At 36.2% G+C, this 15,125-nt stretch overlaps 1 protein-coding gene across 4 annotated transcripts in view; it reads left to right on the top strand.

Moving 5' to 3' along the window:
- Nucleotides 1-15,125, top strand: part of PCMT1 (protein-L-isoaspartate (D-aspartate) O-methyltransferase) — a 35,961-nt gene that overhangs the window by 916 nt on the left and 19,920 nt on the right. For 3 of the 4 annotated variants that reach the window (XR_775286.1, XM_010581904.1, XM_010581905.1), the window contains exons 2-4: nt 11,707-11,811; nt 13,011-13,042; nt 14,786-14,890. Coding sequence is in view for 3 of the 4 variants with exons in the window: in XM_010581904.1 (XP_010580206.1) it covers nt 11,707-11,811; nt 13,011-13,042; nt 14,786-14,890 (242 nt within the window). In the remaining variant the exon portion in view is untranslated. Of the gene's footprint in view, nt 1-7,571; nt 7,575-9,345; nt 9,355-11,706; nt 11,812-13,010; nt 13,043-14,785; nt 14,891-15,125 lie in introns of all 4 variants that reach the window. The other variant, XM_010581903.1, reaches the window with a different exon arrangement.

Genomic DNA, 15,125 nt, shown 5'->3' with positions numbered 1-15,125 from the left:
GTGTCGGCGGGCGCGCAGCGACCGTCCTTGGGTCTTGGAGGCCCCGGCTAAACGCAGCCCGGGTTTGGGAAACGCGCCGAAGAGGCCAAGGTTGTTTTTCTTGGGGCAGCGGGCCGCTCGCGAGGTCCGAAATGCTCATTTCTGGCCCCAGCCCCGAGTCGCTCCGTTCGAAGCGGTGGGCTAGGTCCGCCGGGAGAGGAGCGGAGATGTCGAGGTTACAGGCTCATGCTGTGCCCGAGCTTTCCTGTGACCACCCGGGACTTGGCGTTCCTTGTCCTTACCGAAGGTTTGTGCTGACCCCCTGCTGAACGTGGTAGGTGTCGGTGCTCTTCACTGAGGTTCTTCAGTACATCCTGACGTCTGCAGGGTCACCTACATGCGATCCAGGCTGAGAGGACAGGGTGATAACACCTTCTGTTTTTCAGTGCTTCCGTTTTTCATACTGGCCTCAGATTAATCTGTTAGATACACTTGTAGTGTCCCTTTTCTTTACTCCTGGTCTTTCCCTTCGTCTCCTCAAGTCTGTGTCCTGACATAAAAGTATGTAGATTTGGAGCCTGTATTATGGCAGTTGTTTCCTGTTTTAATGATGCTGCAAGACCACAGACAACTTTGCCTGTTTGGCCTCCTCGTTATTTTGGAGGCACTGGAGAATCATCCTTCTCCAGTCTGCTTATGTTAGATCCTCTGATCCTGCGGTCTTTTCCAGTGTTTTCTTTTTCCACTCTTTTGAGAACTCTTCCATCCAGTAGAGCAATATATGCTGAAGTGACTTTCAGTTTCAATGTAAAAACTGCCTGTTTAATAAATAGGTAACAAATTCTCTAGTTACAAGAGTCGCAGTGCCTTTTTTTTGTTGTTTTGTTTTGCAGCTGTAAGGGCTAGAAATACTGTTTTAGTGAAATTCTGTTCCCTTACACAGCAGGGGAAAACTTTCTGACGTAAAAATGAATGTCAAGCTCCAAAATGTATCCAAAAAGTGATCATTGCCAGAATTGTCTATGGCTCTGAGAACCTGAAGGCGAAACTGATTTCTTTGTTGGAGAAAACAATGACAGTGTTTTTCAACACATGGAAACTGTTTAGGGCTTTGCAAATAATGAAAAAGCTAAAAAACATTATAGTCAGTACACAACAATAGTAGTATAGGAAGAGGGAAGTAAACTAGAAGTGTTTAATATTGTAATCTTAAAATACGCAGTGATGGCAATTACCTGGAAAATTAGTCTGTGATTTCCCCCTCTCTTTTTTGCATATGTATGCCAAAATATTTTGATGGGTGTTAAACAGTGGATTGGAAACAAAATGTTGCGGAGGCATAGAGGCTTTTGGTCTTGCAGCAAGATTGTGTTGTTGACCTCAGGAGGACTCCAGAGATGGTGTAGGGCTTTATCACTGCAGAGCAGTTGCAGAATTAAGACCATAACTTTTACTTAAAAGTTCTCCAGGTAAGATGATACCTTGTTGGCTAAAGTTGGGAACAAGTTTAGAAGTAAGTACCTTTTTATAGGATATATAATTATCTTAGATATGTTTTTAACGAACTTAAAAATCATTGGTTACAGAAAGACTAAAATGTTCTAGAGAATTCCTTTTGAGTAGTAGATCCCTCAATGTATTTAACTTTTTTTTCCTGTAAAACCAGCTAAGTAGTATAGCATTTCTAGCATCTTCATGCTAGAAGTGAGAATACAAGGCAGGTGAGGTTAATTTGATGTTGTCTGAGTGTTTATCTTGTGTGTAATTTGCATAACTCAAAGGAAATAATGCAGGTTGTAATGACACAGTATGTTTTCTTCTGTAGCAAAATGTGGTTGAGAGGTTCTGGCTCCTGCCCTTATGCCACAAGTCTTCTATTCACTGTGCTTGTAGAACTGCTTGTGAGGGAGGCTGTGTTGTAAGACTGGATCACTTTCTCATTACCCTCCTTGCAAAACATCGAGGTTTAAACTCCTCAATATCTGTAAGCTGTTGTACTATCATGGTTAGAGAAGCAGTGAACTTTGTTATGGGTATAAGTGGGCTGGAGAGAATGGGAACTTCTTAAACTGGTTTTGCTTCCAGATAAAAACATCAATGGAAAACTCCTGTAGGCTATATATTCTTTTTGTTTAAAACAGGTGTAAAGATTTTTCTTCATTATAAGTTGTTACTGAAAGTTACTAATGCTTCTATTTTGTGGCAATAAAGTGCTCTAATTTCATGAAACTATATTAACATATGCTTGTTGCTCATTTCACTGTTGCCTTACAGAAAAGTTTATTTTATAGTTAATGGTAACGATCATTGTGTTAGACCAGTGTTAAGTGCTTTTGTGTATTTGGATGCAGATTTAGGCAAGTACTCTTTACAAGCTTTATCTTTGCTTTCATGTTTTAAAAGGGACAAACTAATGAAGAGGGCCCAGGAACTCTGCATATTTTTTCAGTGCATACTTAGAGACAAGTGACTAAAGAATGGTACATGACTTTCTGTTTTGTGCGTTTGATTTTTAGCTTCTTGTTTCATTGTAAGCATGTTCTTGCACTGTTAATTTGAGGCATCATAGTTGCAGAATTTGTGGCATACACAAAAAACTTGCTTAAAATGCATTCTTTTCTTCACAACAAAAATGCTGTCCTTGAATGTGCAGTTTCCATGAGGTGTTCAGCTGCTTTGTTTTCCAGTGATTCTCGAAACTACTTCTCATTTAAAAAAATGCTTTTTTTTCTGTTTGATTCTGCCAGCATTAGAGCTATTAAAAAAAAAAAAAATCACCTTTACAGAGTAATTATTTCAATCTTTGCTTCTTCCTCACTGAAAAGAGTTGAACACGTGCCTTCAAACTTGAGCAAACTTTCCCCCTAAAAATATTTAAATGAAGAACTTTTAGCAGATGACAATTCTAGGAAACTATCTAAATGCAGGTTACTGTAGGGTTAGAAATCATGCTAAATGTAGAAATAATTGACTATGTTTAAATACATAATTCTGACTGAACTTTCTTTTTGTTACAAACCTGCTGTATAGGGATGCTGAGAAAGCAGGAAAAGACTGATTAATTGGTGACTTATTTACTGTTATCTTGCTTGGTTGAAGATCGTGCTTTCTAAATGTTATCTTTTTTTCCCCTCTCTTATCTTCAGTTATCCACTGTTCTCTCATCTTGCTGTTGGGTCATTTTGATCTCCTTCTGTTTTTCATACTTGGGTTCTTGACAAGTCCTGTTACTTTACAGGCCAACATCTTAGAAAACAGCTTTTCTTCCCCACCTGCAGAACTGAAATATTGGTCCCTGTCCAATTCACAATCCATCAGAGTTAATTAAGTTTCCTTATCACACTTCTCTTTCTCTCCTCCAATCAATATGGTATGCTGCCATATGATAATCTTTCTTTGCTTATTTCTCTGATGGTGTTGTGCCAATGGTGTTATAACCATGTATACATGCTTTTGAATCCACATTTCCAGGTGAACTTGGAGGTGAATTAACTTGACTGTGGCTAAAGTGCTGCATAATGTTGTTAACCATCTGTGGGCTTGTTTCCTGCTACACTCTTTTTTTCTTCCTCATCTAGTAAACTTGTATCACAAAAGTTAGCAACTGCAACTTATGAGATGGCACAATTCCATAGAATTTCATTCCTTATTTGAGACCAGATTCCTAATTTTTCAGTGTGAATGTTGTTTCAAATCAGTATATATTCAAATATCGTCAGGCTTTGCAAATTCTGTTCTCAGACATGCTAAAGATACTTCTCTGAGCATTTTATTATTTAGATGTTAAATAATTAAAAATGATGTCTTGGCAAGTTTCTTCATGTTGAAGGCTTATCTACAATGATTCTGCACTTTTGTTGCAGGCTTCTGATTGCTGAGGACAAATCTCTTTGGGAACTGCCATCAATGTGAAGGCATTGAATATGGCATTGTGAAGCCTAAGCCAGGTTCAGCAAGAACTAAATGTTGGTTTTGTTTTGTTTTACCCCCTGCCATGTCATTTCCCTTGGTTTATCCAAATCTCTTCTACATCTGTCTAACTTTGCTCAAGGAAGAGTATTGTAACTTGGATGAACATGAAGAAGGGAAATAGCAATGGAAAAATCAGACCAATAAAAACCACTTAACCCAAATTTAATACCGCCACTGTACAAGCAGTTATGCTGCCTGTTGTGTGCATTCAGTGAACGCAGTTTCCTTCACCTTATATGTTGTATTGAGGCCTCAGTGACTAAGCATTGTAATTTATGTCTGGGTAGTGAAACAGTTGAAAATTGAACTATTTTTTTAAATTAAAAATTAACTCATCCACTGATATGTTTACAAATATCTAAAATCTCTTAAATTTAGTTAATGTCTCAGGTGGCATAGAGTTGAAATCTGTGATGCTATTTTTTGGAACTTTGAGATTAATTTTTTTTTTTTTTAGTTAGCAAGTAAGTCAAATAATTGCCTGAAAGAGTTGCCATGAGACTTTTTTTTATTAGTGATTTAAGTATTTGTTAGTGATTTGCCCTTGTGAGTGAAATGTTTTGAAGGAATTTCTACACCCTTGACCTTCTAAGAGGCAGGCTTTCAAGTAAATCAAGATAACATCCCAGAAAATGAGAAATGTTAACAGAAAGGAAAAATAACTTTAAAAACATTCATCACATTTTATCTGTGTGTAAATTAGGATTGTGTTCTTAACTAGTTCTTGGTTGTTTACATAATTTTTTTTTCCCTTAGTGTTAGACAAGGTGGCAATATAATGTTAAAAACATACCCATTCTTTCCCACAACAACCTCAAAATTCAGTGCAACGAAGTGCAAGTCCTCAGTCATCCAAGAAAAAACAGTGAGCATGTTTTTGGCTGTTATGTACATCACAATGCTTTATAATTAGTCGTTTTAATTTAAAAATGTTTAGCTCTTTTGCTTGATTGAATATATATTTTTCTTTGTCTCTGGGTTTAATGCCATAATATGATTTTTTTTCTGGTAGTCTGAAGCTCCCTAATAATCCATAGTAAAATGGAAATAATTTTGCAAATCTGTTGCTTACAGGTGATTACTGTTGCTCATGGGCATGTTAAAAAGAGGGAATCTCTTTTGTGTTAGTTTCAATGTTAACTCCAGGCTTTTGTTTTAATGCTACTGTTTCTTTTATTCTGATGTAGTATCAAGAGCTCACTAAGACCTATTAGTAAGCTTGGAAAGAAGTGTATAATGTTTGTGTTCTTTTGAATGATTGCTTCTGTGAATCTAATACCTCAAAATCATGTTTGTTAGTGTTATGATAACACTTTTTAAAGTAAAAATTTTTCTTAAGACTGCTACAAGATGACATTCATTTTATTAAAGTTTTTAATTTTGATTTAAATTGCCAAATTTTGGCAAAACCAGAGTAAGCTCTTTCAGACCTTGAGATCAGTAAAATTTTGGAATGACTTCTCTCCTGGACTGGTTGACTTGTGAATTACGTTTTAAGACTTCAGAACCTGAATACTGCAACATTGGACTTGAGCACAAAATAGTTTCAAATGCCTGCACTGTTGAAATCTAAAAGAGATGGCCAGACATATATAACTTCAGAAATTCTTCCTTATTTCTGCTAGTATGACAGCTTTGTGTCATTTTATCCTGAGAGTTGGTGTCATGTTTCACTGATTTTTGGTCTTCCTCAGCTTTTGCATAGTACTAGTGCCTGTTTTAATGAAACCACCTTTGTAATAACAGACTGTTCGTGTGGCCTGGCTGCTGGTCTTGACAGCATTGGCTTTTCTGAAAACAGATCAGCAAAGTGGTTATGTGGAATCTGCTCAGTAAGGTGTAAGATGTGTGGCATCTGCCTTTCTTTAAAGATCTACTGCAGCTACTGAAGTAGTCTTGTCTCAAGCCTTACTGTGAGGAGAGTTCCATATCTATCTCTTCTATCCAGCGAAGTTTATCTTAACCTCTGCAACAGTTCTTAGTTATTATTATTATTATCTTAGTTATTATTATTATTAGTTAGATGGTTGTTGCCGCTTTATATTGAACTCTTCATTTTTTATGTTCCATGTGATTTCTACGGTGAAGTTCAGCCCTCTCAAGTGTAGAGGGATCAAGGTGTGCTCAGAGGTGAAGTCTCCCTTGTCTGCACACAGGTGTAAAAACTTAATTGGAAAGTGCAGTTCTGTGCTCTTGCAGCCTGAACCCAACCTTAGAGTCGCTTTCTCCTTTCATATACTCCCAAAAGTTTCTTCACTCAGCTGCTGATATAGATTTGGGTGAAAACAACATAACCATTTTGATAAATGTGAGTACATTATGGACAGCTTTTGTGATAAAGATATGCACTGTAGGACTATGAACAAAGAGCTAGCATGCCTTTCTCCACCCCCGGAGAAGAAAATGGTTAATATCAACTTTGCAACATTGACCTATAGTATGAGGGACCAATACAGCTGTGGTTAAATATGTCTAAATTAGCTATCTGCAGACTTTCAGATCCATGAAAATGAATAGAGAGCTCTTATCTGTTTTGCCAAAATAGACAGATTGTTTTTGAAGGTGATCGTTATTAAATAGGGAAGGAGTACTCCCATAAAGTAGAAGTGAAATTTTGGAGGGTAAGTTTGTTTTTAACTGAATCTTGAGGCTGTATACTCATCTAGTTTGTTGTGTTGAACCTAGCTTTAGGTTCCCGTGTGGTTTTATCTCTACATGTGTTGAGTAGCATTTAGATGCTAATTTAATATAAATTTTTAATTTTTTAAATTTTATTTTTAATTTCTGCCTCTTTGGGATTTTAATGGGATTTGATCTTTGTGTTTAATTTCTGGACTCTAAGATTAGTTCTGATGGACCCTTACTTTCCTCAGTCTTTCTGTCATTGTATCTCTGAATGACGGACTCTCGACTGATTCCTTCCAGTTAGCGTATGCAATGTTCTGTTTGAATAATGTATTATTGTGAATCCAAATCATAGTGATAACAGACATGCAGGTGAATGTTCGAGGCAGATACTCTTAAATTATCAGCAAAGCACAAGAGGTTTGTATGTATGAGCAGTTTAAAAACCACTTGTTTGCAAACACCTACTTTCAGTTTCTTTAGCACAAAGAGCTTTGTATGTTTTGGGGTCAGCGTCCTTTATTGGATCTTGGGATGCTGATCCATCATTTCTTGTTGAGAGTGCTTTCTTTGTGTTTATGGCTTACAGTGAAATCTTCCTATGCTTGTTACTTCAATAGAATTGTATTGACTGAATTGCTTTCTTCCCCATCATTTTCCTTCCTCTCCCCACACAAAAAGACCCCAACCTTAAAAACATCAGTTGATCAGCTGCTTAAAACCAAGTAACTTAACATTGCTTGAAAATCAAGATTGTGGTTCTGTTCCAGCCCACTTCCATCTTGAAAGTTGCTAGCTGGTTTGCATGGGTCAGATGGAGACATCTGGAAACTGTTGTCACTTCAGTAATTTTAATCTACTTGATTTCATGTTTTGTAATATAGAGCTGTATGTGCTTTGCATCATGCTTGAAGACCTTTGTATGATTTAAAAATATCACTGTTTTGCTGGAAAGTTATCTTCATAAGTGCTCTGCAGTACTTCAGGTTATGGAGAAAGTAATCTGGGGAGAAACTAGACTATGCAGATGCTGAAATAGTCCCACAGTAAATGGTTTTGGGATCTGCATGAGCATTTTGTTTATGTAAAGCCAGCAACAAGAGGTGTCTGAGTAGCTGTTTACAGTTTGTATAGTAAGCTTGTGTGCTGGATTTTGTCATGTGGCAATGAGACATCCTTCTTCTGATCTGGAAGCTAGTGTTGGCGTAAAAGTTGACTGCTAGTATTTTATGGTTTGGTTGGAAACTTGTTTGATCAATAGTCAGGATACCATCAGCGATGTAGGCTGTTGTTTGAAAGATAAGCAATGCATTTGTTGCTAAATAAAAAGATAGGTTGTTTACTTGTTGCAAGTCCATGGTACCTTTTCAGACTTCAGCTCTTTTTTCCTTGCTCTCTGACAGCCAACTGCCCAGTTTCCCAGGTTACGTTCAGCAGTGGTATATTTCCACCTTCAAATCCAAGCACTGCTCTGTGAGCTCTTTTCCTGTTTTCACGGTGTTATTTGTGGAAAAGAAGCAGACCAGAGTGGGTTTTCAAAACATGCTCCAATTATGTCAAGTTGTCATTGCCGCAGCCTCTGCACAGAGTAACTCTTGAACTCTGCAGGCTGTGTTCCACTCTTAAGTGGTTATGTTTTGGCTTCAGCCCTTTGAAGCTTAGGAGTTGTGCTGATTCAGGTCTAATAAACAGAGTATACTTTTGACTAAGCTGTAAGATAGTGTGTTTGTGCACTAGCCTTTGCTTGTAAACACTTTATAATTTAACATCTGATTTGTTTGCAGTACTGATTATAAGTGTCTTGAAACCCAGCAGTTTCCACAAGGAGGGTCTTCTGTACATATTATCATTGGAAAGGATAATCAACTTATATATGTAGTCGAGAATTGTTTTCCTGCAATATATAGCTTCCTTTTAAGATTTAGAAAATGCTTTGCATTGGCATTTTATTAATAAATAATTTACTGTTGATTATCTTGTTTTATCAGCACTTAGATATGGCATGAAATTAGAATGTCTTCTTTGCAATATGAACTTTTATTATTGGCTTTTTTAGGGGATATACTTGTTTTCTGGACTTAATTCAGATTCTGACAGAGATTTGTTCCAGACAGAATTAAGATCCTGGCAGTTGGTCATCTTGGGACTGATGTTGTAGGAAAGGACTTTCATTGGAGTTCAGTAGCTTGCAGTTGCTGTGTTTCTCTATATTCAACCATGAGACCAAGAAAAATTCTTTTTGTTATCAACACAAAAAAATTACTACAAAGCCAGTATTGACTTTACTGTTTAGGATTTGATTGCTTTTTTTAATTCCCACCTAAAATTTGTTGTTGTTGTCTCCATTGTATAATAAGCAAATTTGAAAAGATGACTTAATCTGTGGGGGGATAATGTGATACCCTGTAATTCCACATTCATAGCTGAGAGGATGTATTTTTTATGACGAGGGTTCATTATTCAATAATTGAAGTATATGGCTGAGACACGAGATCCACCTTCTCCCACTGGTTCCGCTGGGGAGTCTGAGTATGGGTAACTTGCTTAACTTCTTATTTACTGATGAAAATGATGACACTAATCAAAGACAGTCCAACAGTCAGCAAATCTCATGAGTGTTTGCTGAACGAAAGCATCCTGAATGTTCAGAATTTGTAGAATATTAGTAGCTACTGTTTTTCTTTTTTTTTTTTTTTCATTTGCCTGTCACACTTGATAAAGTTATACATACTTTGGCTGAAACAAAGTTTTGTGCTTTGTTTTGCACAGACATCCACAGTCAATCTCTGCCATGGAGCTCTTATACTCTGATTAAATAAATTGGGGGAAGAATGGGTAAAATATATAAGTAAAGTAACAGAATGGAGGTGGAGTAAAATTTGTAAATGCTGAGAGATGAATTCACTTACTGATACTCTAAGTAGAAAGATGACAGGAGTAGATGAGAGAGGTGACAGGCAAGGAGTTTTGTGAAAAGGGGAAATGGATTATGGGTAGCGTGAAAAAGGAGGTTTGGAAGAAGCCTGCAATCACAGCAGTACAGAGGAGGTCCCCTGAAAATTAGAGGAGGTTCTCGGCCTTACAGTAGGGCCCTGCAGTTGCTCTTTCAAGCTGGAAGCTTGATCTGCTTATTCTCTGCATGTCTTTTTCCCCAAGGCACAAAAGGAAAGAGCAGATGGCTACCTGTAGCTTCTAGAATGTATGCATCTATCTGCACAATATACAATCTCAAGGAATAAATCATTATTTTAGATATTTCCTGAGTGCTTCTCTGCTGCTGCTTTTTGACCTCCCTCGTACCCCCCAGAACCTTTCTCTCTTTACTCCTGTTGTAATCAGCTTTGATTATTCTCCTGCCTCTTTTTTTTTTTTTTAAAGTACATTTATTTTAGACATACTAATTTCTTGGTGATACCTAATGAGAATCTAACAGTAAAATTTTGATTTGTTGTTTCTATGCTTTGTTCACGGAACTGATATACAACTAATTCCAAGTGGTCAGGGGAAAACGTTTTTGGTTTGGGGTTGGTTTTTGTTTTTTTTTTTTTCCTTACTAGGTTATATTGTCAGTGACAGTATGTTAATGGATTGATTGATTGTTTTCTTTTGAGGGACAGTTTTGCTCAGCAAGTAAACTTATGAACTGCTGCCTCAGACTAAAAAACTTGCATTGAAATTATGAGTTTCCTCTAACTGGAACTGTAGTATACAGTTCTAAATGAAGTCAAAGCACAGAATATGTGTAATGTGTGTGATCTGTGAGGGGAGTATATGCTTTTTCTGTGACTTGCCAGATATAGAAATAATTCTAAAAAAGAAATTATTTTTTTAAAAGAATTGTGCTTTTCCTTAATAGTTTTGCAGTATATTCCTATTGCAGTTCTATTTGATACTTTGCCTTCAGACCAAAAAGCAAAATGTTTTTAGGGGATATTTTGCTCTCTGAATTCAAGCCTCTCTTATATAGGATAATTAAGTCCCGGACACAGGTAGTAGATAAGAAAAAACAAAATAAAATCCCATGATTGATAAGGGTAGTTGGGAGAACACTGTAAATGGTCAGTGAAGCCTCTGCAGAAGTTAGCCCAGGCCTGGGCACAGGTGTGTTAGTGTTGGTAGTACTTTAAAAAAAACTCTAGTGTGACTTCAGTTAGGACAATCTTACAAAAGCTCCTTAATCTGATTTTACATTACTGCATTTTGGGTTAGATTTTAAAGATCCTCAAATTATCTATCTTTTTCCTTTTAAGTATAATTTTCCAAATAAATCTTCCTTGTTTAAAGTAAGTAGTTCAATGAAGCAATCCATTGTTGAAATTTCAGCTATTTGTAGTTTTCTGTGTCTTTTAACATAAGTGATTAATTAATTTCTTCCATTTGTTTTCTAAAATTTTCCATTATTCATAAATGTCTTCAGAACTTTTAAAAAAAAGAAGTATCAATGTTAAAAATTCAGTAAAATTGCAAGGAAAGATGGCTGCACTGCACAGTGCTTCTGACATTTTACATGCATGTGCACTTACATTTTATTTTGAAAAGTGAACAAAGATTCAAAGTGTTTTGATATAAAATCTTTGTCCTCAGTCTGCCCCAGCGCAAGAATTCTGATTCTGTAGGAGTTTCTTTACAAAAGGATTTTTTGCTTTTGCCAACACAAAAGGGAAAAAGATCTTGAAAATAAAATACTGAGCAAGGATGCTGCAGCTTCACATTTCTAATCTGCTTTTGTATATTTTTTCAATAACTACTCACTTACATAGCTCCTTAGGATTATCAAGTATATCTTGTTTGGTGTGCAGACTAGTATCAGTTTCTTATTGATTTTATTTTCAGGAATATCAAAAGTGTGCATGAAGTTCAGTTTTTCTAGGGGGTAGATCTTTGCAAATGGTCTCTACTGTTTCAGAAAAGCATCTGTAACTGGTGGGAAAGTCTTGTTCAAAGTTCACTGGCTTAAGCATTGTTTGATCTACGGACCACAGCTTGTATTCTAGCATGATGAGGGTTAGAGTGTTAAAGAGGGTAAGGTAGCATGATTTCTCACAATATTAAGACTATATTAATGTATTTCACATGCTGTTGCATTGCAGAAGAGAAACAATGCCTTCAATTTTATTTGTTTGTTTACAGAAAATGGAATAATCAAATCAGACAAGGTATTTGAAGTAATGCTGGCTACAGACCGTTGCCACTATGCAAAATACAACCCTTATATGGATTCTCCACAGTCTATAGGTAAGACCATCTTGTAAAAACAATTGAGATTGTTCTAATTTGCATAACTGTGACTGCCTTTGTCAAATATATGTTAAGAATGTGAACATACTTTTTTAAACTTGGAAGCTTGTTTAGTTCTTTATCAGTTTATTCAATACCTTTTAAGTAAGTTTCAATTTGTTATGGAATGCAATTGGCATACTTGGATACATCAAGTAGATAGATGTTCTTTAGTCAATATTAATGTATTAATGTGTAAATATGTATTTATTTTTTAAACCACAGCAATTTGTGGTGGTGCAGATGATGTTTAAATACTTAAAAATAATTTGTATCCAGTTTAAGTCAGAAACAGTCTCTCTCTTTACAGAAATGATTCAGTTGAGATCAATGTGGAGTTTCTTACACCTTTACATGAGATTTTTTTAATATGAAAATAGGCTTTAAACAGGAAGATCTACTGATAGGACAGTTGTCTCCCATCCAGATGGCAGTTTTATCTTTTCAAGGCAGGAGAATGAATTATGAGAATGTACTAATTTCTGTTTTCTTGATTTGCACACACCCTCCTCCCCTTTATTAGTGGGTGGTGAGAACTATGAATGGTAATAGGATTTTATTATTTGTATAGGAAAATTCTTGAATTTTTTTCTTTAATGCTGGATGGTGAGAATTACAAATTGTATTGGGTTTTTATTAGTTGTATAGGAAAATTCAAAAATCTTTTAAGATACATGTATACTCAAAACTTATACCTTCAGAGAAATAAATGTAGTTAAGTGTTTGTCCATGTTTTCTCATAGATGTGTGCTGGTTGCAAAATAGATGAGGTTATTGTCTCTGGATGTCCTATGGTCCCCACCACATCAAAGTCAAGCTAACAAATTCAGGGTTTTAAGTAGGGACTGAGCGAAAAAGGCATTATGTTATTCTGGGAGACGTTACTGTTCTGAATTCAACACATTTGATCAAGCTAAAGCAATATAGTGACAAAATGGAGATTGTAACTGAGATCAAGGATAGAACCTTTTTTTTTTTTTTCCTGTCCAGAGCTGACATGGCATAGCTTTCAGATGATGTACGTTAACTCACTTCTGAAGTAGAGCACCTATGTAATGGGGGCTGTGTGTAGTGCCCTGAATGAGGGCGACAATTAAGGTATTGCATTTACTTTCTGAACAATGATCAACATGTGCTTCCATTCTCTTGTTTTACAGGTTTCCAAGCAACAATCAGTGCTCCACATATGGTAAGCTTAAAAATTATGTGATTAGTATAGGTAATTTTAAAAACATCTAAATGCTTCTGAAATAAAATATTTATCCTAGCCAATTTAATGAACAGTTCATTGCAGTTGTTGTGAACTGCCTAGTGCGAGGGCACGAAGAAGATTGAGCCAGACTTTTCTTGGAGATGCACAGTGATAGGGTGAGGAGTAGTGGACAAAAAAAATGCAATGTGGGAAATTCTGATTAGTTTCTAGGGTGAAGAAAAAATTCCCTTTGAGGGTAGTTAAGCACTGGAACAGATTTTGCAGATTGTGGAAATTCTGTTCTTTGACATACAAAGCAGCTGACTGGATGGGGCTCTAAGCAGTCAAATTGCCCCTGTGTTGAAAGAGGGTTGGACCACAGGATTTCCAGAGATCCTTTCCAACCTAATTACTCTGACTCTGTAATTTAAAAAAACCACAAGAATTCAGGAGTTGATAACAATGATTTCTATAGTATGGTATTGCTATAATGCTTTTAATTCTTTGCACAGGGGAAAAAAATCCAAAACATTATACTGAGATGCAGGGTTTTTTGCCAAGTGTTTTGAGACCAGGGCATTAATGACTGAGCGTTAAGAGGGGATTTCAGTGCATAGATCTAGCAGAGACATAATTTTTCTGTGTTTCTTTGAGGTGAAGGATGAATAGAGGCATATATTTTGTCCTCGCAATGTTTGGAAAGTGCCAAAACAGTAAAAATCTGCTCCTCTTGATGAAAAACTACCTAGTTGGGTTAGAATTCATTTAGTTATCAATATAAAAAATCAGGAATTTCTTATAGAAATGTCAACAATTTTAGTCAAGGAAAGACAGAAAGAAGTCCTGTGACTAAGGGAGAAAATAAGTATGAATTATGTTTTCAAAATTTTAACTAAGTCATTATCTTTGAGTTACCTTATGCTTAGCACTAGTAGTATATGAAGTAGTAGAGCAAAAAGGAAATGTATTCTCTAAGCAAATGTTAAAAATAACTGTTCTAATTACTTCAGTTTTCTGGGTGTGATGGATTAAGTCGTAAGACTGTTGTAATGGCTATCTCTGAAACATTAAAGAATGAACTGGTTTTTTTTAGTGTGTGACCTAAGCTTAGTTTGTGTACTGGTTCACCACGTAGGAAAGCAAAACTCATTAAGTGTTTCTGTAGCCTACTGCATTTCGTATATGAGCCTGGCTATCTGCCTTTGTAAAAGGCAACTCCTTTTTCCTACTCTTTGATTCAGCAAGTGTGCAGGTGATACAAGAGGTAGTTTTAATAGCCATTTTCCTTGATGCTCCAGAGCTGCTTCTTCCTAGCTAGCCTCTGTCCCAGCTTATTCCAATATATATAGCATAATGACAAGCTAAATTCTTTATGGGCCATATACTGCTGGAACAGTAAGATCTACCAGACCTGAAGATAATTAAATTGGTTCATGGTGTCTCTCCCAATAACTATATATAAATTGAGTGTGTGCTAGAAGCTTGAATGGTCAGATGAATTTATATATACTAAAAAAAAAAAATTAAGAAAAAAAATGCACAATTTGTTGAAGTCGATGAAATAACAATGATTATATTGTGTTAACTCCCCCCCCTCCCCTTTTTTTGTAATAGAAAATAATTCTGAAATTTCTTACATGAATCCTCAGTCCATTGCCCAAAATCACTGAAGAACATATATTGGGTAAAATAGACACTTAAAATATTTTGAAATTTTCTGTCTCTGTCTTCTTCTCTTAGCATGCGTATGCTCTTGAGCTTCTGTCTGATCAGTTACATGAAGGAGCCAAAGCACTTGATGTAGGATCTGGAAGTGGAATCCTTACAGCGTGCTTTTCACGAATGGTGAGATAATTAGTTTAATTGCTTGATCATCACAACTGCTCTAACTGCGGCGTAACTCTGAATTAAAGGCGAAAAAAAACCCCATCCTTTGTACAGTGGACTGATATGTATTATACAAAAAATAATTTACTCTCCTGGGTATGATTAGTACCTATTTCTTACCCTAGCTGATACTAGATGGTTGAGTTAAAGGATCCAGTCAAGTGTGATGGTGAAGAAACTGCCTAAAGGGGAA

Source organism: Haliaeetus leucocephalus, unplaced genomic scaffold (assembly GCF_000737465.1).
Source record: "Haliaeetus leucocephalus isolate CR32 unplaced genomic scaffold, Haliaeetus_leucocephalus-4.0 Scaffold819, whole genome shotgun sequence".
Taxonomy (NCBI): domain Eukaryota; kingdom Metazoa; phylum Chordata; class Aves; order Accipitriformes; family Accipitridae; genus Haliaeetus; species Haliaeetus leucocephalus.
This window is presented reverse-complemented; position numbering and strand designations above follow the sequence as displayed.